The sequence below is a fragment of the Mus caroli genome, chromosome 1 (assembly GCF_900094665.2).
Source record: "Mus caroli chromosome 1, CAROLI_EIJ_v1.1, whole genome shotgun sequence".
NCBI classification, from domain to species: Eukaryota; Metazoa; Chordata; class Mammalia; order Rodentia; family Muridae; genus Mus; species Mus caroli.
In genome coordinates, this window is record NC_034570.1 from 145,168,635 (window position 1) to 145,195,574 (window position 26,940).

At 45.0% G+C, this 26,940-nt stretch overlaps 1 protein-coding gene across 9 annotated transcripts in view; it reads right to left on the reverse strand.

Moving 5' to 3' along the window:
- The window catches only part of Cacna1e (calcium voltage-gated channel subunit alpha1 E), a 486,129-nt gene that overhangs the window by 55,910 nt on the left and 403,279 nt on the right, over window positions 1-26,940 (reverse strand). For 6 of the 9 annotated variants that reach the window (XM_029476855.1, XM_029476841.1, XM_029476827.1 and 3 more), the window contains 9 exons: window positions 25,501-25,557; window positions 23,697-24,350; window positions 22,975-23,288; window positions 20,146-20,308; window positions 18,814-18,943; window positions 18,075-18,134; window positions 16,840-16,946; window positions 4,855-4,866; window positions 2,849-2,945 (listed from right to left, as the gene is read on the reverse strand). In XM_029476855.1, the coding sequence (XP_029332715.1) occupies window positions 2,849-2,945; window positions 4,855-4,866; window positions 16,840-16,946; window positions 18,075-18,134; window positions 18,814-18,943; window positions 20,146-20,308; window positions 22,975-23,288; window positions 23,697-24,350; window positions 25,501-25,557 (1,594 nt within the window). The remainder of the gene's footprint in view (window positions 1-2,848; window positions 2,946-4,854; window positions 4,867-16,839; window positions 16,947-18,074; window positions 18,135-18,813; window positions 18,944-20,145; window positions 20,309-22,974; window positions 23,289-23,696; window positions 24,351-25,500; window positions 25,558-26,940) is intronic. The other 3 variants (XM_029476834.1, XM_029476850.1, XM_021159517.2) reach the window with 1 other exon arrangement.

The following is a 26,940-nucleotide window of genomic DNA, read 5'->3' on the forward strand; positions in this document are numbered from 1 at the left end:
TATCAAAAGATGGCCTAGTCAGCCATCACTGGAAAGAGAGGCCCATTGGACATGCAAACTTTATATGCCCCAGTACAGGGGAACGCCAGGGCCAAAAAAATGGGAATGGGTGGGTAGGAAAGTGTGGGGGAGGGTATGGGGGGCTTTTGGGATAGCATTGGAAATGTAATTGAGGAAAATATGTAATAAAAATATTAAAAATAAAAATAAAAAAATTAAAAATAAGATCATTTAAACCACTTTACCCATTAAATAGCTTTTTCCTTACCTTGAACCTATTGGTGACAGATTTATTTACATACTGATTATGTACCATCCTCTCTTTTCCCTTTCTAAATGAATCAAAGGGCTGTCACATGCTACTACCTTTGGTCACCTCAGTATTTTATCATAAGTTCATGTATTAGCTCTGACTACATACATCAGGCTCTATCATTTCATGCTGCTGCCCTCTAGTTGCACACTCATTGCCTTCAGGGGGAAGGTCAACATTCACTCTAGGACAGATTGAGGTCTCTCTGTGTTGTGGATGAGGCTGGGTGGGTAGAAACAAGGGTTTCAGCTTGCATGCAAAAACAGAGAGTCTCCAGAGACTTCCCTTCTATTTCCAATGCCACGAGGAATTCCATGAGAGTTTGATACATTTAAGGCCATTTTTAGGTTATTTTCTGGGCTTTGGGAGGTTAGCTCACTGGAGAGTCTGGGCTCACAATGGTACTGCAATTGTGTGGTTGCTGCTTCACAGCACTGGGTATAGTGTGTCTGGATCAATTAGTTTAACACTGCAGAGAAGGTGGAGCAACACAACAGACTTGCGGAATGATCAGAGCCATTTATGTCATTTCATGTCTGGCTTTGTTTGTTCATTAACAAAGAGAGGAGCCAGTGCTCCCCACTTTAAAAGAAATAATGAAGGCCACGGCCACATTCTTTAGGGGTGGACTGCTCCTGTCAAGCTGTTGCACATTCCTCTGTTCCCATGGGAACTTGCACTGAAGTTCACATTTGGAGCCCCAGATGGGACTCATGGGAGTAGTGATTGATAGGCCTAAGCCAGTGGCTTGCTAGTGGGAGGGTGGTCAGGGAGATATGACACCATAGAATGTCATGATCCAGTAGGGGAAGGAGGAAAGCAAGGGAAGAAGCCACTACCTTTAAAGACCAAGTTACCCCTGTGAATCTACATGCATGATATAAAACAAAACCATGTCACAGCTAGTCTGGACCCCTTTAGAAGTGACCTGTTCGTTCCTTCTTCCCTTCTCCCCTCCCTTCCCCTTCCCTCCTCTCTCCTTTCCACCCCTCCCCTTCCCTTCCATTCCCCCTTTTCCTACCCTTCCCTCCTTCCACTTCCCTCTCTTCCCTTCCCCTTCCATTCCACCTTCCCTTCCCTTCCCTTCCCTTCCCTTCCCTACCCTACCCTACCCTACCCTACCCTACTCTATTCTGCTTCCTCTCTGCAGATCACAGGTTGGAGGAGGAAGTGATGATTTGAGACCAAGACAATTGTATGCTGTCCTTGGAACAGATGACATACATTATCAATTAGGGAAACTCGAGAAATGATGGGAATTCTGAGAAATAAGCTCACAGCTTTGTCTTCCATAGCATGCAGAGGAGAGTAGTTCATCTCCCAGAGTAACTGCTGGGTTTTTGGCTCATGGCAGCTCTTTTGTCTATACTACAAATGTAGAGTATACAGATCTCCATTTTCTGGGTGCAAGAAATTCTAAGAATAGGTATTCTGCTCCGAGTCACTCCAAAATCCTTGAGCTGGACCTAGTTCTCGTGCAGGTTCTTCTTCATGGCCAGTCCCTACACATGGAGTATATACTGATCAGGTTTAAGAGCCAGAGTTTAGGCCCCTCTCACAGTCAGTGGTGCTGATGTGGACAGATAGATGAATTTTAGGAAGATTTTCAGTGTTCAGACAAGGGTGGTTTATGGCCACTCTTTGAGAAGTCCTATGCTAGCCTCATGGATTCTGCAAATGGATAATGAAATCTGATTACTAGGAAGCACCCTTGTGTACCCCAGGAGGATGGGGCTGGGGACTGGGGACTGGGGGCTGGAAGCTGGGGCTGGGGGCTTGCTCTACTGGCTGGGTGGTCTGGACTACTTAAATCAGATTGTAAGGCTCTGCACTGGAAGCTGAAAGTCCTCAAGAATTCAAGAAGGGGAGGATCTTTTCTCCCATGGAGCTTCAGATTTTATTAACCACTATACATGGGGAGGAAAAGAGAGGAGGGTGAGTTAGGTAAGGTGCCAAGCTTGAATGGAGAGCAAGCCCTATGGAAAAGATACCTATTTTTGTCCAGGACATGGCAATAAGAAGTTTATCCAGGGTAACTCACTTCCCCATTTCTTTTCCGTTTCTGCCATAAATAGACTATGTGTCCTTAGGTTACCTGTTTGTATCTAAAATATATGAAATATTTGTGTAAGCTTTTCTAAAACTCTGACTGAAGAAAAATACTCTAGATTTTCCGGCCTACCCTAGCACACAGACCATTAATACAGAGGGCTTCTGTGACTTCTTCTTTAATGACACAGGACAATCCATGACAAAGCCATATAGTCTTCTTCCTGGATAACAGGCCACTCAAGGGAGGATAAAACTAACTGGGTCTGGGCTGAAGAAGGAGACTCTCACCTGTGAGTTTCTTGGGATGTTAGTTACTTTCCTTTGAATCAAAGACCTTGGCTTCAATAGATGAAAAAAAAATATCAATCCCCAAGGGAGAGAAAGGGGCTATTCTAAGAATGGATTATGCCAAGGCTAGCCAGCTGTAGCTAAAGGGAGAAGATGAAAGAAGGGTATTGGATGGGAAAACTCTGGAAACATTACCTTCAGCTTGGGCAAGCGCTTGATGGTTTTCAGTGGCCTCAGAACTCGAAGCACCCTCAGAGACTTGATAGTCTTGATATCCCTCCCCTTGTTGGTTCTGTAGAGAGAGGATCCCAGGGAGTCATTTGGAAAGGGGATAAACAGAAGTGGAAGCCACAGTATTGCATTAATAACAACAGAATAAATGCAGAGATAAGAGTAGACAAGAGGCCAAAAACCAGGCCAGTGTAGAGCTTATTCAGGGGCAATTCAAAGATGCTTCAGGAGTCTTAAATCACTCTCTAGTTGTACATGTGCACACATCAATATGCATATGCCCATATATGCACATCCATGCTCACAACTGTTCAATTTATGGTTTCACAACTTCAGACTGTGCAACAGTAAATTGTATTCAATATAAATGATGTCAAGTTGGGATATTCCCCCACAGCCTAATAGTATACAGAGAGAAACTCTCTTGCAAGGCTAGGCAGTCAGTGGTGCTAGTCACCCACAAAATCATGAGGGTAAAGATTAATACTTTGCAGTATTAGTAATATGCTATTAAGGTGATAAGATGCCCATAACTGTAATAAGTGCATTTTCTATTTAAGGCATTTTCAATTTCTATTGTATTTACTTGGATGTGAGCATATAAAAAAGGGGATGTCTGTGTGTTTACGTAGAGGAACACACAGGGACACACCAACTTCCACGCACATATATTAATAATTGCTTCATGTCTCTAGTGGTCAGTTTAATGCACTATAATACCAAACTGCTAAATAAAAAAGAAATAACATCAAGTAGATACCATGACCAGAGGCCCACTATGGATCTCCACTGAGCCCAGTTCAGTCCTTTCCCATAGCAGGTTTTTAAGATATTTGTTGCCTGGAAAGGGAACAGTTGTGAGCATGTCTTATTGGGAAACTTGATCCAGAAGTCTAGGCTTGTTACTTCTCCCAGCTCACCGGTGTGGGGAGAATGGAGTAAAGACTGGTGGGGAACACACCACTCTCGCTGGCTAGGCTGCCACCTCAGAAAAAGCATGTGCATAGGCATCTTGCCAGAACCGTGGCCCACACTCCAATTATGTGTGGCTGGCCTTTCCTGCATTCATTTCCATCTCAGAAACTCTGTACCTAGCCATGGGCTTCAGAGAACTACTCAGTTGGAGCAGCCCCAAGTTGTAGGCCACACCCACCTTTCTCCTGATCTTATGGGTAATGATACTTGTTATGCAGCATCTCAAAAAGTGTTTTCTCTTAATAAAGATCTCTTTCTTCCCTCCCTGCATATCCCCTGAGATCTTTGTATTCAACTGAAATAGCTACAATTTGTAAAACCACGTACATACTGGGAAATAAGACTCTAAATAGTGAGACCAGGCTTGCTTCTGTCCTCACAGTGACCCAGACTATGATGTTAACACTCACTGGAGAGGGGACCCAAGAACATCAGATGGAGATCACCTGATTTAGCATGCAACTGGCCCTGCTATGCCCAGACTCAGATAGGGAAGTCATAGTTTCCTTTTGACAAAAGGCATGAAATTAATGAATTAACCATTCATGTTGACTTTATACCAATAGAATTCTAAGTTTCCTTGTTTGTCAAAGGTGATGATGTGCATGCCATTTTGAAAGGTAACCCAAATATCTGTATTTTTATTTAATACAGACTTTCACATCTAAAAGCTCTGGCATGTTTAATAAATTATTTTGCCTTTTAAGCACATCTACCTAAAACATGTAAGAGAAACATATAAGCCAAATCCTACCCAAACCAACAGGAATGGTCACTTCCCAAGAAGGCGTGGAAACTGCTCAGTTTTAAGCTTTTGGCTCTCAATGGAAAGATGCCATTCATATAAACTCAACATTCCTTTCTCATTGAGTTAGCTCTGTCTTTTCCAATTTCTTTTCAGTTTCTCCCTCCTCCCACCTAGTCCCCTAACCTTCTACTTAAAAACAAAACAAAACAAAACAAAACAAAGCAAAATAAAAAAAAATCATAGTTACCCCAAAGCGTTCCTATGGTGGATCCAGCCAGGAAGCAGGAAGGGAAAAGATGGAGAAAAAGGATAGTCAGAAAACCTAAGGAAGGAGGGAAGCCCTTACAGCCATGCCAGGCTATGAAGCAGAGGACCATGGGATCCCGCCCACAGTCTTGTCAAATCCACAGGGCTTTTGAAAGGAAGGACAGAATACCATATGCTCCACAAGCCCTTTTCCACCCACATTGCAAACATTTTTTTTTGAAAGCAGTATCAGGACTTGCCTTCAAAGTACCGTGGCTGGTACTGTCTTCCAGGGGTCAGGATTAATGACACTTTTCTAAATGTAAGCTTTTGTATTTTCAGTTCCTTAAGAATCTTAAGACAAAATATGCTTCTGATTACTTTATAAGAGCCAAGCAGGAGGAATGGTATCTGCCCTGTGTCAGAAACTCTCAGAAAAGGCATTTCAAGTGACAGTAGCATTGAATAGCTTTACCTGACAAGGGATGATGTAACTACAACCAAACAGGGGCATGCTGATGTCTTTCCAAAACTCAGAAGCCAATATCACTAAATTGCACTCAAACAAGGAAAAGGACTTTTCTTTATCACGGTGGTATAGAAAAGCTGCTTTTCCTGCAATTATATGAGAAGCTTCCATTGTAAACTGTTTGCTGTACCACTCTTAGAAGAAAAGCTATCTCTGTTTCAACACTGAGACGAATATTCTTACCATCCTTCAAAAGCCAAGGGATCTGGGAATTAAATCGGGGACTTATAACCTGAGATCTTTAATGTGAAAAATTCTAAATGATCAGAGGACAGAAATGTAATGTAATGAGCATCTATGGAATCCTCCATCCTTGACAGGTCTTATTCCTACTGGAACAAATGATCTGGCTAATATTTTGGAAGATTAGCTAGTCTGGTAGAGAAGACAGACCTCATTGTTTTATTGGTTAAGATCAAGTGTGAGAAGACAGACCTCAATCCAATAAGCACACAAATGAAAGTAATGATGGAATCATGTGATCTATGAATTCACCAATACAGCAACACAGGTCTCTTTCTATCAGGTGGCATTTTCCTGAGAATATCTTAAGATGTGAGGACAGAGTAGCAGATGGACATACAGACATATAGTCTAGGAGCACCGTCCTCTTGATTTTACCTTCTGTTTAATCCCAGCCCAACCCGGAAGCCTTTACATCCAATAGCACATGAAAAGTTCTGAGAGATCATAGAAGCTACCTCATATAAGCATGACCAACATTACTTTCTTCTTCTACATAGATAAAACACAAAATTTACCACCCTGCACAAAACTCAAGCCCAAGTAGATCAAAGACCTTAACAAAAACCAGACACATTAAATCTAAAAGAAGAGGAAGTGGGAAACAGCCCTGATTGCATTGGTACAAGAGAAAACTTCCTGAACAGAACACCAACAGTTCAGGCACCAAGATCAACAATTAATAAATGGGACATCATGAAACTGAAAAGCTTTCACAACTAAGCTAAGCTGTCACAGCTAAGGACAACATCAATAGGACAAAACAGCAGCCTACAGAATGGGAACAGATCTTTACAAAGGTTACATCTGACAGAAGGCTAATATCCAAAATATATAAAGAACTCAAGAAATTAGATACCAACAAACCAAACAACCCAATTAAAAATGGTACAGAGCTAAACAGAATTTTCAACAGAGTAATCTCTAATGTCCAAGAAGCACTTAAAGAAATGTTTAATATCCTTAGTCATCAGGGAGATGGAAATCAAAACAACTCTGAGATGCCATCCTACACCTGTCAGAATCATCTTACACCCGTCAGATCTTAAAGATCAAAAACTCAAGTGACAGCGCATGCTGATGAGGTTGTGGAGCAAGGGGGACACTTCTCCATTGCTAGCAGGAGTGCAAACTTGTACAACCACTTTGGGAAACAGTTTAGCTGTTTCTCAGAAAATTGGAAATAGTTATACCTCACGATTCAGCTATATAACTCCTGGACATTCCCAAAAGATGCTCCAACATCCCCACAAAGACACATGCTCAACTATGCTTATAACAGCTTTATTCATAATAGCCAGAAACTAGAAACAACCTAGATGTCCCTCACCTGAAGAATGGATAAATATAATGTGGTACTTACATAATTGAATACTACTTAGCTAGTAAAAACAGCAACATCATGAAATTTCTAGGCAAATGGATGAAACTATAAAATATCATCCTTAGTGAGGTAACCCAGATCCAGAAAGGTAAACATGATATGTACTCACTTATAAGTGTATATTAGTCATAAAGTACAGGAAAACCATGCTACAATCCACAGTCCCTAAAAAGTGAAATAACAAGGAGGGCTCAAGGGAGAATGCTTGAATCTAACTCAGAAGGGGAAATAAAATAGACATCAGAAGTGGATGGAGAGAAAGGACAGGGAACTGGGTGTGTGATGGGGGAGAGGCACTAGGGTAAGGATCAGATGTGGAGGGGAAGTGGAGTTGGGGGATGAGAGATCTGGGAGAGAGAAGGGAAATCAGTAGAGGGGGCATCTCTGGAACAAGCCAAAGAACTGGGATGGGAGAAGCTCTTGGGAAGATTTGGGGGTGACCCTCGCTGAGACTCCTAGCAGGAGATATGGGGCTTGAAGTGGCCATCTCCTGTAACAAGGTAGGACTTACAGTGGAGGGAGAGGAACACCAACATACCCACAAAATCTTCAAACTATAACTTATGCAGGGATAAAGATGGAGCAGATATTGAGGGAACGACCAACTAATGGCTAGCTCAACTTTAGACCCATCACTTAGGAAAAGAGCCAACCCCTAATACTATTAATGATACTCTGTTATGCTTGCAGACAGGAGCCTAGCACAACTGTCTTCTGAGAGGCTTCGACTATAATCTGATGGAAACTGATGGAAACAGATGAGGAGACCCACAGCCAAACATTAGTCAGAGCTCAGGGAGTCTTGTGTAAGAGTTGGAGGTGGAGGGCAGGATTGGGGGAACCTGAAGGGCCTAGGACACCACAAGAAGACATACAGAGCCAACTAACTTGGGCCCATGGAGGGGGGTCACAGAGACTGAACCACCAATCAAAGAGCATGCATAGTCTGGACCTAGGGCCCCCTACAAATGTAGCAGATGTGCAGCTTGGTCCTCATGTGGGTACCCTAATGATTGGAGCAGGGGTAGGGTGGGGGGACATCTCTGACTCTGACTGTGATGTCAGGCCTTTGGATTCCTTTTCCCCAGCTGGCTGCTTTGTCTGGCCTCAGTGGGAGAAGATGCACTTAGTCCTGATTTGACTTGATGTGCTAGGGTGGGTTGGTATCTGGGGGTAATCAGAGAAGGGGTACCCTCCTGATTACCATCAGTTTCCATCAGATTATAGTTGAAGCCTCTCAGAAGACAGTTATGCTAGGCTCCTGTCTGCAAGCAAAACAGAGTATCATTAATAGTGTTAGGGGTTGGCTCTTTTCCTAAGCAATGGGTCTAAAGTTGAGCTAGCCATTAGTTGGTCGCTCCCTCAATATCTGCTCCATCTTTATCTCTGCACATCTTATAGTTTGAAGGTTTTGTGGGTATGTTGGTGTTCCCCTCCCTCCACTGTAAGTCCTACCTTGTTACAGGAGATGGCTACTTCAAGCCCCATATCTCCTGCTAGGAGTCTCAGCGAGGGTCACCCCCAAATCTTCCCAAGAACTTCTCCCATCCCAGGATGAGAAAGAGGGGGTCGAAGATGGGACTGGGAGGAGAGTGGGGCGGATGTGACTGGGATGTAAAATTAATTAATGGAAAATGAGAAAAGCTCACAAAATCTGTGACCTGTTTAAAAGAATACAGAATAATTAATAGCCAATTTTAAAACCTGAAGCCTATGTCTGACTGTTATCTTTGCTCAGGTCTTGGGAGTCAGAATGGGCCAAGTATAGTTTGACAGACCTAGCTGTTAATATTAGAATGTACCAACATTCCATATTTTTTGACACATTAGGGTATATATACAGTGATTAGAAAATATGGTATGGAACAAAGGGAAATTCTAATGTGCTTACTGCATAGGAACCACTAAAACACAATAATTTCATAGCATATGTGAGGGTTCAAGTTCAATTCCTGGCACCAGAAAACAAACAAAGCAAAGCAAAGCAAAGCAAAGCAAAGCAAAGAAAACAAAACAAAAACCATGGTTTTGAGTTGGTGTTGAGGAGAGCATCCTTTCCAACCTGTCAGTCACTAGCATAGGGTCAATACTGATTTGAAAATGGCAATTTGAAATGCGAGGATTGAAAAAGAATAAACCATGAGCTCAAGGTCATCTTTGGCAACATCACCCCACAAGTCCAGCCCAAGCTACAGGACGCCCTGCTACAAAAAAAACCAAAGAACAAACAAAACAAAACAAAACAAAACAAAACAAAACAAAACAAAACAAAACACCACCAACAAAAATTCCACAATAAATCAACATTAAAACATGAAATAAGGTAAACATAAAATAAAATAACAGAGTCAAGGAAAACTTCAGCAACTTCACCATCACTAACTAAAATATATAATTTACACCCAGACAAAGCCAAAGAAAGCACTTTTCCCTCAAATCCCCTGTGAAAGCCAGAGCTGCAGAGACGATGCTTTGCCAGTCTAAGACAGGATGCTCTGCTGGCACTTTAGGGCAGAGTGTTGTGTAAACAGTTCATGTACTTTTTACAACCCACCCCCTACACCACCAAAACAAAACAAAACAAAACAAAACAAAACAAAACAAAACAAAACAAAACAAAACATCAAAACCAAAAAAAAAAAACCAACAAAAAAAAACCCCACCTCACTTGATAACTTGATAATGGTGTTAATCTTCGTTGCTAACTGTATAATGAGGTTTTTTTTTTTTTCACTGTGTAGCTCTTTAATGAAGTTTAATGGGTTTAAAATGGACTTTAAGATAATTTCATATGCTAGGATGCCCTGGTCTCACTTTAATTGGGACACAGTGGGGCCACTCATTTTTTTTTTTTTTTTTTTACCATTTATTTTCTACTTCTTTGCTCTTTAGAATAACAAAACCCTGTTTACCCATGCCCCATCAGTGTAAGAGGAGAATTTCCCAGTTCAGCTGCCAAGTTGCCCCCATCTCTGTCATGAGCAATCATTAGGCCTTTACTTTCATCCTGTTCACTGGGTCCTCATTCCTCCAAGGATGTTACTCTCCAGCAGATTTCTGCTAAAAAATGGGCAGAACAAGGACACTGGGTTCTGAAGAGCCCCTCCTTCTTTTAAGTATCATGGCCTCTATCCTCCTCTATGTGATAGAAAGGCAGCAGCAGAGGGCTGTTGGGAGAATTTCTTGTGGGAAGAGCTAGGCTCGAAAGATTACAAACCAGGAGGCAGAGTCTCAAGTTTAGAACAAGGTCAGTTACTCTGCAAATATGCCTGGACCATTAGTTGGTAGGCAACAATAACTACCACTGATTATTCAACTTAAGTGCCTGGTACTGTATTGGACATGAGATATATTTTACCGTATTTAATCCACACAGGACCAAATGTAGTTGTTTCTCATCTCCACTCGCATGTAAGGAAGCAGAAGTTCGTGGGGTAAAGAGAGCTAAGACGGAAGATTCAGACCCAAGTCTGCCCAGGACATTAGAACGTCTTTTAAATGGGAACCACTGAGGATTATTATAGAACAGCAACAGGGATTAGTATTTACTCAGCTCAACCATTACCCTGTCTGCTTTACTCCCCTTCACTAGTGCAGAGACTGTTGATGGGAAGGAAAAGGTACAGGTACAATATCAAGATAGATAGACCTATGGATACGTTTCTCCATCTGCCCTGCAAGCCTTCCCTGACCTAGGTGAAGACTGAAGGATCTGCAGAGGAAGTTAATAGGTTGTAACTAGCCACCGCAGCATGGCAGGAGAGAGCTTAACATACCAGAAAAGGCAGTAAACTTGAATTCTACACAGTGAGTTTGCTCAGGACCTGGCTCTGCTATTTACTCATTATGTGCGTGAGTCACATCAGCCAGCGCTCTAACCACCAGGCTCTCGGAATGTTAGCAACAAAATAAAGATTACTTGTCCTTCTAGAAGTTGTGGGAGAAATCAGGTTCAGCTGCCTGCATGCAGAAAGGAAATTCAGCACTTTGACCATTTACTCTTAGCTGCTGCCTTTTGAGGATTTTTCTCTTCTACCCCAGCATCTCTCCTGGTCACCTATGTACCTTAGATCCAGAGTTACCCTGTCATCTTTGTTCTGTAACCACAAAACTCATCCTGTGCCAAGTATTTGGTGCCTAATCCTTTCTTCCTTGCATATTGACCTCAGTGAACTTCTAATACATTGAATACACATCACTCTACTCCAACTGGAAGGTATTTTTGTCCAAGCACCAAGCAGCAGGAGGAGGCAGCAGTGCATCTGTCTGCTAGCAGTTCTGTTATTTAAACTGCAGGAGAGTGACCTGATTTGTATTTCTTTTTAGTCCCTGTGTTCCAAACATAACCAATGACCCTTCATCTTTGTAGGGAGGCCTTGCCGACTGAAGTCTAGTCAGTGCCTCTCCTCAGCTGCAGACTAATTTATACGGTAAGGTTGTGTCCTGTGACTGAACAGATGCTTAGCAGGTCACACAATCTTGGCAGAAACTTCCTAGGACCTGTTATACAACCTTCTATCCTGAGAGCTCTACAACCTACTTTTAAGCATGAAGGCTACTATGATGACTTTTCACCAATCTCACAAAACCAGGCTTTTCCTTTGGCCATGAAGTCTCACTTCCTATACAGGGTGCTTTTTTGCATATGGGTCTGGTTGGTTCAACAACTGGGTAGAGCTGGGACCCCTGATTGGACTATTCCATTTAGCCTATTTCTGTGTCCGTTGGATGAGGTCCCACTTACAACATACCCTCTTCTAAATTTGAGCAGTGGATAAACAGAAATACTTGAGAATTCACACCCATAGGATGTCTACAACTAAACATCCCATGGACTGCTTCTTAGCAATGTCAATTTCAGGTGTGCTACATTGGTATATTCTGGACCTTAATAACAAGAACAAGTAAAATGGAAATTCTCTTCCATGTGTCCTCTTCTCTCTCTCTTCTCTCTTCTTCTCTCTTCTTCTCTCTTCTCTTTTCTTCTCCCCCCCCCCTCTTCCTATCTTTAGGCCAGCAGGATAGAATACAGCAATGAGAATCCCCATTGCAGGTACAAGCGCTGATCAACTTTAGTTTCCTGACCCAGACACAAAGTTAGATGAAGTAGCTTGAGAAACCAGATTCTTAGGGTCAGCATCCTAACTGCTCACTGCTGGACATTTCCAATTCCTTTGCAACAAAAGCTCTAAATTCACAGTTAATGGGCTACCTGGTGGCTAAATGCAATTTTCAAGCTGAGTAAGAGAAAGAGAACTGGATGCAATATCTGGCTCTGTAGTAAATAGGTCCTTTTTTTTTTTTTTTGCCCCTTCAAAACAAAGTATAGTAATAGCTTTTTTTTTTTTTTTTTTTTTGGAAACTCTCCTTTTTGGTTCTAGAAGAGCAGTCAAGAAAACGCCTCATATGTGAGGAACTACTTTAGACCCAGGCATCACTGAAAAAACAGGGGGGGTGGGGAGGTAAAGAGCTAGGTTCTGATGACAAGTTTGTTCGGGATTTCTAAGCCTTTCTGGGTAAATGAGCACATATATTTCAGTTCCAAATAGTCACTCCTTTCCAATGACATGTGTATCCTCAGCTTCAGAAACACAACCCCCCACAGATGAACTATCCCAGAGGGATGAATGCTGTGGGCCCCAGAAGGCACTTCCAAATCTCAGATTGCCTGTGTCTATGGGTTTCACTGAATGAACTTAGAACCAGCTCAGTTGCGGTGGCTTGTGCTCAGTGCACTCGAGAGACTGTAGACCTCTTAGCCACCAGGGCAGGGTGTCAAGTATCAGGAAAGTGACACACTTCAATGAAAGCTAATATGGGCAGTCTGGTTCCCTCTGGCATCCACAAGCTAGCTGACTCATAGTTTTGCTTCTGGCCAAGGACTAAATAATGACAGGCCAAGTGTGGCCAGATTCCCTTGTGTGCCAGGGAGTCCTGACCTCACCTCATGCCCTGCTATAACAGCAAACAATTATGGAAAATCCTGGCATCAGTCACCAGAGAGCTTGCCTGACTCTGCCACATAGGAGGTAGGGAAGGTGGAGGCTAAAACTATGGACACATTTTTTTTTTTTTTATTAAATGTTTAGAGCTACAAGCAGTGATAGCTGCAAATTTCCTATTGAGAATGCACACAGAAGCTCATCTATTCATATAATTCTGCTAAGCAAGTCAAATGTTGTATGTAGTGGCTATCGAAAGGGTAAGATTCATGGTTCAGAGTAGAGATTTAAGGCTCAAGATGTAACCTAGTTTGTGGTTCCCTGACTTGCTTACTATATCCCTGAGTTTGGAAGGCAGGGGAGCCCTAAAGTGTGCGCTTGATGTTCAGGTATCTAGAAATGATGAAGCTATAGCCATCATTGCCTTCCCACACCTGAGGCCAAAGAGTAGATAGGATAGCAACAGACTGTAGCTACAGAGGACCGCAGGCCTCAGTGTTTCAGGAGAAAATGACAATCATGCAGAGAAGACAAACGTGCCCTTTCTAGAGAGAAGCAAGGCAAAAGGTTTCACAGATTTAGTCATTCCTCAGACTTTTCTTGAAGCCTCAAAGAGGAAAAGACATTGGGACATTGACCAAAAACAAATCTGTCTCCATGTGGATAAAAATAAAAAACAGGATCGTGTGATGAGAGTTTCAGGGGGAGTTATTATCAATCTCTGCTGAAGTCTCCAGCTCCCTGGTTCTCTAGGAGATATTGGCCTTGGAAGGAGCACCCGATGTTCTCATAAGCACCTTATAATTAAGAATGGACTGGCAAGAAGAGAAAAGTTGCAATGGGATATTTTTAAACCCAGATATACCCACACTAAAAACACCCTAGCACCCCTTTTTTAACAAGTCAACCAAGTTTCCAGATAGAATGCCAGGGTTATATTACATTTGATGTACATTGAATAGAGATTTCCTCAGGCACCACATACAACACATGAATGTTTATAGAGAGCAAAGATGGTGGGAGATGCAGATCTCTGCAGCAGATAGACTCTGGACTTTGCAGCATTCTCTGAGTATTTAGTGGGAGTCTGTCCCTTGGTCAGTAGCACTGCTCTGGGGAATTGGGCTGGCTTCTTTCACCGGCAGTGGTGGAAGGGATAATAAGGCACTTCTGGTTTCTGGGGAACCAGATATGATGCTACTGTGGCAACCTCCATTGGTTGCTCACACTGACAAAGCAATTGCTTTTGTGGAAGCCTCACTAGGGGAGCATTCAAGTTTTAAGGGGGGGGGAGAGAAACTGGGGTGTGAAAACGGCTATGTGGGCAGTGAGCAGTCACTGGGGAAATACCCACAGGACACCAGAATGAAAGTTATAACAAGGAGATAGAGACTTGAAAGGTCTCCAGATAACCCCAAATATGGCTCCCTGCTGGCCTGATCTGACCATGTAGATCATGGGCCTGGTGACTTCATTCCATTCTCTGACCCAGGTTGCTGGCAGGTGGGACTCTTGGGGATCCTGTCATATGTGGTAGAAGAGCTGAATTCTCTGGGGCCCTCAATAAGGAAAGAGAAAGCACAGAGTTAAGACTCATAGGCGTATGAACACCAGGAAGCGTTACCAGGACCTTAGCCAATGTGATGAGGGTCAAAGGAGAAGAAAAAGGGTTGGCACTTCACAGGCAGAGAAACAAGGAAGGGAAGAGGCATGGCAAGCTAGGAAGGGTGACAACAAAAGAGAACAATGGGGAAGGAGCAAGGACCATGCACAGTTCAGAGAGAAATAAAGTCCAAGATAAGATATCACTAAAGGCAAAGAATGGATCGTAGCTCATAATCTATCCTACAAACTTGAACCCTGGAACTGGAGGCTTTCTGGAGTCCCCTGTAGTACACCTGACAACAGAGAGTCTTCTGAACTTGGGCTATTAAGGGTCTCCTTGCCTCTACCACTGAAGCCATCTGCTGCCAATTCTCAAGGAGCACAAGAGAAAATGAGGCCAAGGACAACCCTAGAGCACACTGGTGTCAAAAGAGCCCAAAGAGAAACATTTGGACACTGGGGCACAGGACAAGATTCATGGACTTCCCCTCAAGGCCACTTCCTATCCTCCAACCCCATTACACCAGCTGGTTGCTAGGGACTTAGGCTCAAGGGTTGTAGGGAAGAGGTAGCTGGGTGGAAGCAGTTGAGTCTTGGCCCAGCCTTCATTTGTCTTGAACTGAATGTGTAAATTCCACAGCAGCACATAGTTTATTCCTGCTGCCACGTTTGATGTCATGAGGAATTAGAAGGATAAAGCAAAAAACTAACATGTACTGATCATTCCCACCAACAGCCCCAGTGTTAAGTACTCTGCATGTCTTATTTTTGTCTCCATTTTAAAAGGTAAGAGATGGAGGTTAGGAATATTAATATTTTGATACAATAGGTCAAAGACATAAGCTGCTAAGAAGAAGGGCTGGGATTCAAGCTAGGCTTAGATTGACCCCATACATGTCCCCTTCCTACTTCTGCCCTGCCACCTGTGAATTATGTTCTTCTGAAAGTGCTGGTGAGTTCTGCCCACGATGTGTTTCTCTCTGTCCACTGCCCAAAGACAGGCAGAGTGTGCTACTGAGAAACAATGAAAGATGTATACAAGTGAGCTGAGGAGATGGAAAGAGAACTGGACCTTTTAACAATCCGATGATCATATTTTATTTGTCTTTAATGAACAGCGAACAAGGTTGGCATTCTTAAGGCAAAAGTAGACCTTAGTGAATCATGCCAAGGAGGAAGAGAAGCTGGGAGTTCCCTTGGTAGAGATGGGGTTGCCTTTTTTTTTTTTTGTATGTTGCTGTGAGAACCCACACAGGATCTGGATAGGTAGGGAGATACCACACTTTTGTGAAATCTCTTTGGAAACAGTTCAGCTACATTTACATTACAGAAGATTTGATTATGTGAAGGCAAAGATGACTCTCCTGTGCACATGGTTGGGACAAGACACAATGAATACTCTGCTACCATCCTGTCTCAGGGGCACACCCATACTCTGGCTCTGTTGGAGGGCCACTCACCGCTCCGGCAGCAATGGGCACAGTGTTCTTCCAGGCTCTGGAAGATTTTAGACTTAACACAGCTGGGAACTCTCACCTCTGTACACGGCATCATTGCCCCTGACCCCTTAGTTCTTACCCTGCCTATTTAACTGCCAGTGTGGATATGGGATAGACATAGAAGTGGAGAAAGTGAGTAGAGAACAATTGTTTTCTAACACATTGGAGATGCGAAGGGCAAAGCTATGGAAACATCTTTCCTTTTCCTGATCATCGGTGCTGCAGCATGGTGTCATCAATGAAAGCAGCATCCAAATACTTCCTCTGCCCAATCAGAAGAAAAGTGTGTTCAGTCTTGCCTAGAGGACAAGGTTCAAAAAGGCTGGAAGGATGGTTTTGAGGAATCCTACATGCTAACCAGACAAAAAGGAACCTGTTTGTGGTAGAAGAGGGTACAGATTGAGCACAGAAGCCTGATATCCAACTTGCTGGGTCATTTCCCTGTCTGGGTAGTGTTTTTAAAATGTTCCTGGAAGCATCTGTCTTTCTCAAATATGTTCCAGGATATTCTTCCCCATGACCAGGATTCTGGGATCCCCATTTCTGCTCTGCCTCTGCATCATTCTTCATAATGCCCTGGCTTCTCCCTTCTTCCTACTGATGCTCCTCAATCTTGCTTCTTTGTTTAGGACACATGAACTAGAACTGTAAGACCTTAAGACCTCTGCAAAGAACTATTGGTAAGCAGACTCTCAGAGTGTTGCTCTTTGGAGACAGGGTCAAATCAACCAGGGATACCAGAAGAAGAAAGGTAAGGGACTAGAACAGAAAAGCATCTACTTACGCCAGAGCAAATGCAACCAATGCACCAACCACTACCACAAAGTCCAGGATGTTCCAGAGGTCTCGGAAGTATGATCCATCCTGAAGGATCAAGCCTTGGTCTATCATCTGCAGGACAAGGGTTTGAACCATCATAGATTAGACTCCTGGTGTAATTAACACCTACACCTAGCTTCCCTTCCTCATGGCAAGGGCTCTACTGCTATTGTCTCCATAGATATGATGGTTTGAATGAAAATGACCCCCAGAGGCTCATAGGGAGTAGCCCTATTAGAAGCTAGGACAATTTTGGAGTAGGCATGGTCTTGTTGGAGGAAGGGTGTTGCTGGAGGAGGTCTCAGATGCTCAAGCCAGTCTCAGTCTCTCTTTCTCTCTTCCTGCTGCCTGTGGATCCAAATCTAGAACTCTCAGCTACTTCTTCAGCACCATGTCTGCCTGCATGCCACTGTGCTTCCTGCCATTATGACAATGGAATAAGCCTCTTAACTGTAAGCCACTCCCAATTAAATGTTTACCTTTATAAGAATTGCTGTGTGTGTGTGTGTTCACAGCAATAGAAACCCTAAGTAAGGCAATAGCCAAACTCAGAACCTGAGGAGTAGGGAGATTACCCAGCAAACCCTCTGGATAATGATGAGGTCTGAAACCTCTTCTCATAATCACACAATATCTCCAGTTTACAGTGAGGACTCAGACCCCTTCTCAAAGTCATATAGGGTTTAACCAGACTTCTCTGCCATTACAGAATCCTGTTATAATCTCCCTCTCCTCTATGTCCCAGAGCTCCAAACACTGCCACACCTGTATGGATGGGTAGAAACCCCAGACAGGTTAAACTTGGAATGAGAAAGTTCTGTTGGGATGTTCGGAGTCTAGAGGGGAGAGAATGTGGCTGGAGTTAGATGGAGTCTGGAAAGACATCTCCCTAACCCATTGCCAGACACGTTCTCTGAATAAGACAGGAAGTGCCTGTGCAGAACTACACCACGCTCAAGCTGTATGCTCACCTACTACCTGCCTCCTGTTTAGGCCATGACAAGAGAGCTACATTATTTAATCACACCCACACAGCCATGGCCTACTGAGAACACTGAGGTGAGAGAGGGCTTGGAGAAGCTCTCTTGGTATTGCCACAGACTAGGAGATTGCATTATTGGGAAAGGACCCTAAACTAAAGGAGCTGACCATTGATACAACTGAAATTCAGAGTCCATGTTTTTTTCTGGAAACTTTTACCTTTATAACCATTTCAAAGGTAAACACTCCCGTGAAAACATAGTCGAAATATCTCAGGACCTGGAAGACACACATGAATGAGACAAAGAGGACCGTGTAAGGTCACCAAGCTCTATGCATACCTGTCCACTGACTCATTCCAACCTGCATGACCCTGTCTCCCAAAAACTCCCACATCAGAACACAGAGAGGGATTTTTCATACTATCAATAGCAGGCTAAGAAGGGAACACAAGGAAAAAGGGACCAGAGAGCTTGCTTGAGTCACGTGGGCCAGAAGCTATTCCCTCCCTTTGACCATAACTTAACTTCTAGGGTCTGAATTGTTCCCCATAAAACTTTCTCTCCAGACCTGTGGGGTTCCCAGGAGATGAGTCAATGACTTGTGGTAGACTCACAGTCCCCCTGCATCCACACACATCACCTACGGTTCTATGTCGTAGCCTACATCCAGACCTTCCAATAGCAGCCGGACCCTCTCAGAAGCCTAGCTAGTTCTGGGTGTCAAGCCTGCTTTTGCAGCTTAAAAATAGTGGTGTGGTTGTGGGTGTGGGAAATGGCTCATACTTGTCTCTGAGGAATAAGCACAACTTCTCTATCTTTTTCATCCCCAGAAACCTTCCTGTTAGCCTATCTTGATTCTCCTCTGATGTTGGAGGGAGCAGCTCTGGATAGAAAAGACCCCAGGGCATCAAGAATATTGGCAAATTCCCTCCCCCACCACCCCTCCGTATACCCACTTTGTTACGCTCCGAGTTAGTTAGTACAGGGTCCTCGGCTGCCAGGGCAATGCTGCTGGCCGCAATCACCAAGAGAATGCACATTTCAAAGTAGCGGAGGTTCACAATGTAGTGGCAGGCCCTGCGGATCCTGTGGATGAGAAAAGCCTCTTGAACTCACCCCGTTGAGCTGGCCCTACATTGTTCCCATGCCTGCCCCTCATACTTCTCATAAGCCCACATTGGCCTCTTCCAGCTAGCCAGGCCCTTGCCAAAGGAAGCCACCAGGGAGAGCAATTTAATTTCTCAAGCACCACCCCTTGATTTCAGGCCCTGGTGGAGAAAGGTAATCAGATTGGTTAGAGGCTATGTCACGAAAGCCAAGATTCATTATCTGCACACATGAGTGAGCCAAGAGGAAAAGCCACGTGAGACTACGCAATCCCCAGCGGCATGTGGTGTCCTCTGATGCATCGTGGTGTCTTCTCCCTTAAGCAATGAAACCAGGACCTGCCTAGGAAATCATAAAGAACCAAGAAACACAAGAAACAAATGCCCTGATGAGGATGTTTCTATGGCTTCCTGACTATTCTGATGGAAATATCTGTATTCTATGCTACAACTTTTAATGATCTGGCATCTTAACCCGGCTTCCTCCCATCCCACAGATGTGCCTGAACCCTGCCCATGTGGCCACAGAAGGTCGCTTTCCTGTCTCAGAAGCCAATCTATATGCCAATTATAGGGCATAAGGCTCACACCCTTTTCTTAGTTCCATATTTCTTGAACCTAACATTCTAGATTCTTCTCTAACACACCTTCTTCATTCCTCTACCTCTGCCCTGGGAGAGGTAACTCTTCCCAAAACTCCATATGCAGAACAGAGGCATCAAACCTTTAAACTCCATATGCAGAACAGAGGCATCAAACCTTTAAACTCCATATGCAGAACAGAGGCATCAAACCTTTAAACTCCAGTAGATGGTTGACCACCTTAGGGTCCATAGTGTTTCCTCTTCTAGAATGTCTGCAGACATCCTCAAGGAGACTTCCTTCATTTTCCTTATCCTAACTGCTGATCAAAGAGCAGGGAAGGGTCTTTTCCCATGATATTTCTCCTGTATTCTGTCTTTAGTTACCATGGAAACTATGGACACAGAGATGAGAGGCTGTTCAACTTAATGCCCTACCTTACTTATTGGGCTCCAAAAATTTCCCTTTCTAGCTACCCTCTGCCAGGAGGACTCAGGAAGATAACAGGGCTCCCTACTTCCTCTCCATCACCCCAGTCTGGCTCAAATACTGGCTCTCTCTCCTAGTACCATAGTGGGATGCAACAGGAGCATAGCTCACGGATTAGTGGTGCTGAAGATGAACATAGAGCTATGGGGCACCATGGCTTTGCCAGTCTCCCGCTTCTCCTTCTTCTGCTTCTTCTTCTTCTCTGCCTCTTCTTCTTCCTCTTTAGTCTCTGCCTCCTTCAAGGGACTGGCTTCTCCATCCGTCTTGTTGCTGACTGCAAGCAGAAAGGTTTGAATCTTCAGAAACCCGCAGACAGCTGTGCTTTTCATTTCAGTTGGGAACAGAATGGAAAGGATAGGAGGGGATGCCAAAGATGATCTGGGAAGGTACCCGACAGCATCAGTCCTCCAAATGAGGACTCCTCCCTAGAGGAGGACTACCTCAAGTCTTCCACTTCTTATCCCTACCCATACCCACATTACATGCTACAGCCTTTTGTGTCATAGAAGTGAGAACCATAGCTTCCCCTTTTTTGGGGGGTGGGGTGGGGTTTATTATTATATTTTTTTTCATTTTTTAAATTTATTTTTTTAATTAGGTATTTTCTTCATTTACACTTCAAATGCTATCCCAAAAGTCCCCCAGACCCTCCCCTACCCACCCACTCCCACTTCTTGGTCCTGGCTTTCCCCCGTACTGAGGCATATAAAGTTTGTAAGACCAAGGGGCCTCTCTTCCCAATGATGGCCAACTAGGCCATCTTCTGCTACATATGCAGCTAGAGACATGAGCTCCAGGTGTTACTGGTTAGTTCATATTGTTGTTCCACCTATAGGGTTGCAGATCCCTTTAGCTCCTTGGGTATTTTCTCTAGCTCCTCCATTGGGGGTCCCTGTGATCCATCCAATAGCTGACTGTGAGCTTCCACTTATGTGTTTGCTAGGCCCCGGCGTAGTCTCACTAGAGACTGCTACTTCCCTTTTATTGCTGAACTTTTGTAGTGTCCGAAACAGCACACTGCTGCAGCTACCAAGCTTTCACAATTTAGAAATTATGTCTCAACTCCACATTCTTTTTCAGCTCATCCATTGAATTTTAATTTTCATATTAACCACCCCTAAGTGGTATACACTATTATTCCCATTATACAGATTAAAAAAAAAACTGAAGTTCAGAGAGTCTACATGCCTTCCCTAAGGTCATACAGCTAATCTGAAATCCTATACACCTTCAGATCTCTGCAGTGGAAGATTTCAAGAAACCATTACTCTCGGCATACAGCTTCTCTGGCTGTACCTTCTCCAGCACGATGAATATAGAAATGGAAATGTAATATTCATGTGAATATATGCCTGTGACTGCATTCCAGTGCTAGGGGAGAAGAAGCAGACAGGGGTCACGTAGCAATGTCAGGTGGCTACTTTCTGTTTCTGTGCTCAAGTAGGAGATGGGGGGAAGAAAGCTGTCAGTGTGGAGAGAAAGCCTGGGGAATCACCCCACCCCCAGTGCCTATGGCCAAGGAGTGGCACTACCCTGAGACTCATGGTACCTTTATGGTCCTGGCCCATGTTGGGACCTTCTAATAGCTAAGCACCTAAAATCTTCCTATCACATACTGTTCTGTGATGCAGGACCCACACCAGCCCTAGTGTGAAAACAGAGAGATGGTGACTCTAATGTTGTTTCTTATAAAAAGAGGCTCCAAAGCACTTCTTATTTTATAAAAGTACAAAATCATACAGACATTAAAAGTGGCTGTGGACCTGCAATCCTGAAACATGCCCCAGTACACCCCAGCAAGCACGGGGCATGGGAGATTTACAATTTTTTAAAGCTGACCTGTTGTTTCAGAGGGCAGATGATTTGAAGCAAGAGTGGAAGGGAAGCAGAGGTAGAGAGGCAGAAAGGGAGATGAGGAGACTGTCACAGGACAGAAGATAGAAAGAGAAGGAAAGCACGCTCTGATGGAACCCTATGACCATAACCTGTGATCACAGGACAGCAGTGAGATTACTGCAGAAATGGGTGTAGGGGCAGGGATAGCCTGTGGATTAATGCAAGGATAGGTAGGGGGCAGATTATAGGGTGTGGGATTAATGCAAGGCTGACACGTGGGGATAAGAATAAAGGGAATGAGTAACAAGGGAAAAGGTGCAGGGTTCGAGTCAGAATGAGGAATGGGATTAAAGCAGGGAAGGGATTTAGGGCTGGGGCAGAGATTAGGTACAAGGCAGTGATTAGGGTAAGGCAATACAGGAACTGGACATAGGATTGATGTCATCATGGAATATGTGGTCAGGGTGAGGACAGGGAAAAGATGAATGCGAGAGAGAAATGTGGTCCAGGGAAAGGTGGGTACTGGCCCAGTAAAGTAGTAGGTTTAATGCTTTCCCCTTGTGTTTTCTGTCAGTGTTTCGAGATTAACCTCTGCGTGAAAGAGTCTTGATGGGAAAGGGTGACTGAGAGCTCCTAGGAGAGAGAGAGAATTGATAGGAATAATAAAGTCAGAAAGTGTTAGTGCAGGGATGATCTCAGGGGAATCCCATTATAGGTGGCACTGAGGCCTCCAAAGATGCAGGCCTTTAGAGCAGAGCAGTAACCATAGAAAGACCCACTCTGCTAGTCTACCCCAGGATATCTCCTAGTTCTCCCAGAGATCACAAGGATGCCATCTGGTTACACCAGGACGTAACTGGCTATAAGCTCACATGTAACCACTTTGAAGACTCACAGGACCAAGTTCTACAGGATAAAAAAAAATTACAGTTGCGGGAAGTCTAACTCTGTAGGAGAACACTGTCTCAAGACTGTGAAAAATGTTTTAGTCCTGTTGGAGCGCCTTTCTATTATTTGTTAGAGCTTTAGTAGAGGGGCCCCAGAGCCAGCTGTCTTCAGCTCCAGTTGGGTGGGAGGGGGTGACAGAACAGGGACTGTGCTCACTGTTCACCACTGTTGAGTCCACCAAGGGGTCCACATCAGGGATGGCGACCGTGACACTGGTGCTCTCCGTGGTAGCCTTGTCCATGTTGGCTGTCATGCAGGAAAGATCTGGTTCACTCTGGCTAATGCCCCGGCCCACATCCAGCTGTACGTCCCCAAGAAGGGCTTGTTCACTGCTGCCTTCAGCCTCCTGCTCTGTCAGAGCTGCATCCTTCCCCACTTCCAGCTCAGGTTGGGGCTGGACTAGAGGTGTTTCTGCTTCATCAAGAGCCCCTCCCAGTCCAGAGCCCCTGGGTACCATCAGACTGTTGGTCCTGAGAATAAAGACCAAGAGATGGTTATGTTTCAGAAGCTGTTCTAGAGTGGCGGATGCACCTGGCTAAAAGGGAAGGGAGGAGGAACAGGAGCAGGCCTGACAGCATATTCTATCTTCCATCCGCATCCAGACACAGTGAGGCAAACACTCATGGGCCATGCTCACTGACTGATTCCCATCTATCCATCTATCCAGGCTCCACTCTCAGCCGAGCTGCTCTGGAATAGAACATTGTTTCCGCAGGGGTTAAGTTGCCTGTTAAATTAAGCCGTGCCTTTTAGATGGCGTTTTGGCATCATCTCTATCTTATAAAAGGGAAAACGGAGGCCCATATAGGTTTCCATCACAGAATTCCTCATAGAACCCTGAACTACATCCCTCCAGTGCCCTCCCAGGACTCCTTTACCTCCTTAAGTCCTGGGTTCTCTCCTCTTCATGGATGGTCGGCTCTTTGCTCCTGTGGCTGCTGTGAGGCTCATGCTCCTTCTCCCCCTCAATGGACACCCCTTCATCCAGACTCCGCTCTTGGCTGGCAGACCTGCTTCGGGAGGCAGAGGCAGACTCCTTGCCCTCAGTTCTGACTCGGCGATGCCGGCTTCGCCTCTGACTCTGCCTGTGCCTGGCCCGATCCTCAAAAGTCACCACAGTCTCTCCTCCCCCAGCCTCCTGCTGGGTTGGGTCACAGTTTCCATGACAGGATCTAGGCAGCCACGGTGGCTCCCGTTTGCCCAAGGACAAGGGGCTCCTCTGGTTGTCCAGGGCGCTAGTCAGGCCCCCTATGTCCCCTTTGAGGGAGCCCCCACGACTGATGCGTTCCTCTTCACACTTTTCAAGACCCAGACCCAGGGCTAGACCCTCAATGGGCCTGGGCCTCCGATAGAGGCTGGGGTGAGCATTGAGGGGGTTGAGAGGACTCAGTGGGTTGAGTGGATTGAGGGGGTTCATTGGCGGGGCCTCCTCTTTGTTGAGGGCTTCTTGGCTAGACATTTGCATGTGCCTCCTCAGCTGGCTGGTGCGCTGTTCCCACACAGACATGTGGTGCCGGCGCCTCCGCTCCCTCCTGACAATGAAGAAAGGGTAAGGGCTACAGTTAGAACCTGGTAGCATATGTGGAGGTCAGAGATGGCAGCTTTACAGGGGCCATGGTGAGCAGGGGTCATGATGAAGGAGCTAATGGGAGGATCCCAGACAAGAAGCACAGAGATGCCAGGGGAAGAGTGGCTACACAGGAGAAAGTTGTCAGACCAGTACCTCCAAGTCCTGTATAGGGTATCTTTCACTTCAGTCCCTGCCTCTACAGTGCAATAGCCATTTGGTAAGGATGGATCAGCCCAAGACTGAGCCTAGTGTCCCCAAGACCAGCGAGCAGTAAAAAGACTCACCAGCCTTCCCTCCCCGGTACTCCTTTGATTGAGGGTATCAGCTGGGGTCTCTTATGTACCCACAAATGACCCTTCCTTCAAGGTCAGAAATTCTCCTCCTCTTTCCATACCTCTCAGATTTTAGCCTGGAATAGCAGGGGCTGAGATGCACCATATTCAGAGACCAACAAAGATACTGACCATGGCAAGCAGCCACCATGTTCTAACAATGGCAGCATCTCAGGAAAGGTAGGGGGATTGTGGGCTCCTAAAGCAACAGCTAATGAAACCCACAAAAGACTATATTCAGAGACCACCAACAGTCGACACCCCAACTAACTGTGGAGCATTTCAGCTCAGAGGCCTAATGAGCATTCACAAGGCAGCAGGAACACACAAACATGACACACAGAACGCAGGCGTGGGCTCCTCAGCTGGAAGGGCAGACACCCACTCCTTCCCTCACGTGCCCGTGGGTACACACCCACCAACTGTTAAAGAGATATGCACATGGGCCCACACACACCTTCACGGAGGCCCACACAGAGATGTAACAGAACACCCACCAACACTAGTTGCCAATGCGAACACGTGCCCACTCGCAGGCCCGACACGAGAGCAAACAACACACTTGTCACATACTTTAGACACACTGATAGAAGCGCACTGAAAGGTGCAGAGTGGGGCACGTTCACAGATGTGCAGGAAACAGGCATACACACCCACACACCAAGGCACGCACTGACATTTACACTTGGTATCACTTTGTCCATGGTAAGGACAAAACCACATCATCCCCATGCCCACACACAGGACCACTCCCAGACACGCAGACCGGTACACACATACAGGTGGCTGCTGCGTGGCTCCCACATCGACATGTGGTGTCTTCTCCTTCTGTCTCTTCTGGGGAAGAAAAACGAACAGGTTCAGTCCACCCCAACCTATAGGAACAACAAGCCCCACAGCCACCAGTAGATGTCCAGAGGGAAGCCAGAGTCTTTTTTGCATGTCCATGGGGCTTCCATGCACCTCTTTGCCCCCTGTAGACACCCCCACCTCGAGTGCTCCCACAGTGGCTTCTGAGTCCTTGCTATGTGCAAATACCCAGATCTCATTCTTGAAGCACACATGCAGAGTCCCAGAGGACAGACTATTTCATGTAAAATAGACCTTCCAATGCTTCACAGCATGCTGCAGTGAGCTCATACTGCCCCCTCTGGAGTCCTGTTTTGACAAGTGCCCCTTCCCCACCATGTCAAGGGTGACCAAGGATATCCACACAAGATTGACTCCTAAGGTCATCACGGTATGGCAGATCCCGGCTCAGTTTTACGGACCACAGAGGAAACAAATGCTCTGTCATGCACACCAGTGAGGCCATAGAGCAACCCAAGACTAAGGACAAGGCCACACTTCAGAGGCCACAGAGCCACACTTCAGAGGATATGAATGATTACCCAAGGGTGATGCCTTTAAGGTTTGCTCTATTCCTCTGGGGGAAAACACAGAATTGATCTTCTAAGACTGGTGTAAAGAAATATTACTTCTACATATGCATTGCATCCATTCAAATACACTCTCAAGGGAAGGTTAAAGTAGGATAGATGAACGCTGCAAGGGAAGAACTGAGTGTGGCAGCACAGGGTCAAAGCTAGGGTGGAGGGCAATCTAGCTGAGAGCTTGCTCTAGCCTTTGAGCTAGAGAACCCGGGTTCAGCCCAGTGAGCCCTGTTGGGTGTGGAAAACAGGTAAATGATGTTCTTTGTCTGAGAAGATGTTCTTTGTCCCATCAGTGCAGAACATGCCAGGCTAATGAGCTCTGCTCAACTGCTATAACTCATGCACTTGGAAAGGAGCCTTATACAAGGGGCCAATCTGAGGAGGCAGAGGCAGCCAGTCTATGCTCTCTTTGGGGGTATCTGGAAGAAGTGCAAATGTACATGTGTACACACAAGCACTCATTGATAAAGACACCATTATAGAGATGTTGTGAGCTCCTTGGCAAAATCCATATCTCTCAGCATCAGCAGCCTATACTATAGCAGGCATGGGGCAGGGTAGGGGCTAGAAACATTGGTAGCATATAGAAATAGAAGCATATACTCTAGACAGGCAGCATGCATACCCACTGGGACAGGCACATCATATGATCTACCTGCAAATTCTCTAGTATGCAAAACACCAGCCCTCGAGGAGCATGTGTAAGTATATAGAAGGATTCCCTCTTTCTCTCTCTCTCTCTCTCTCTCTCTCTCTCTCTCTCTCTCTCTCTCTCTCTCTCTCTCTC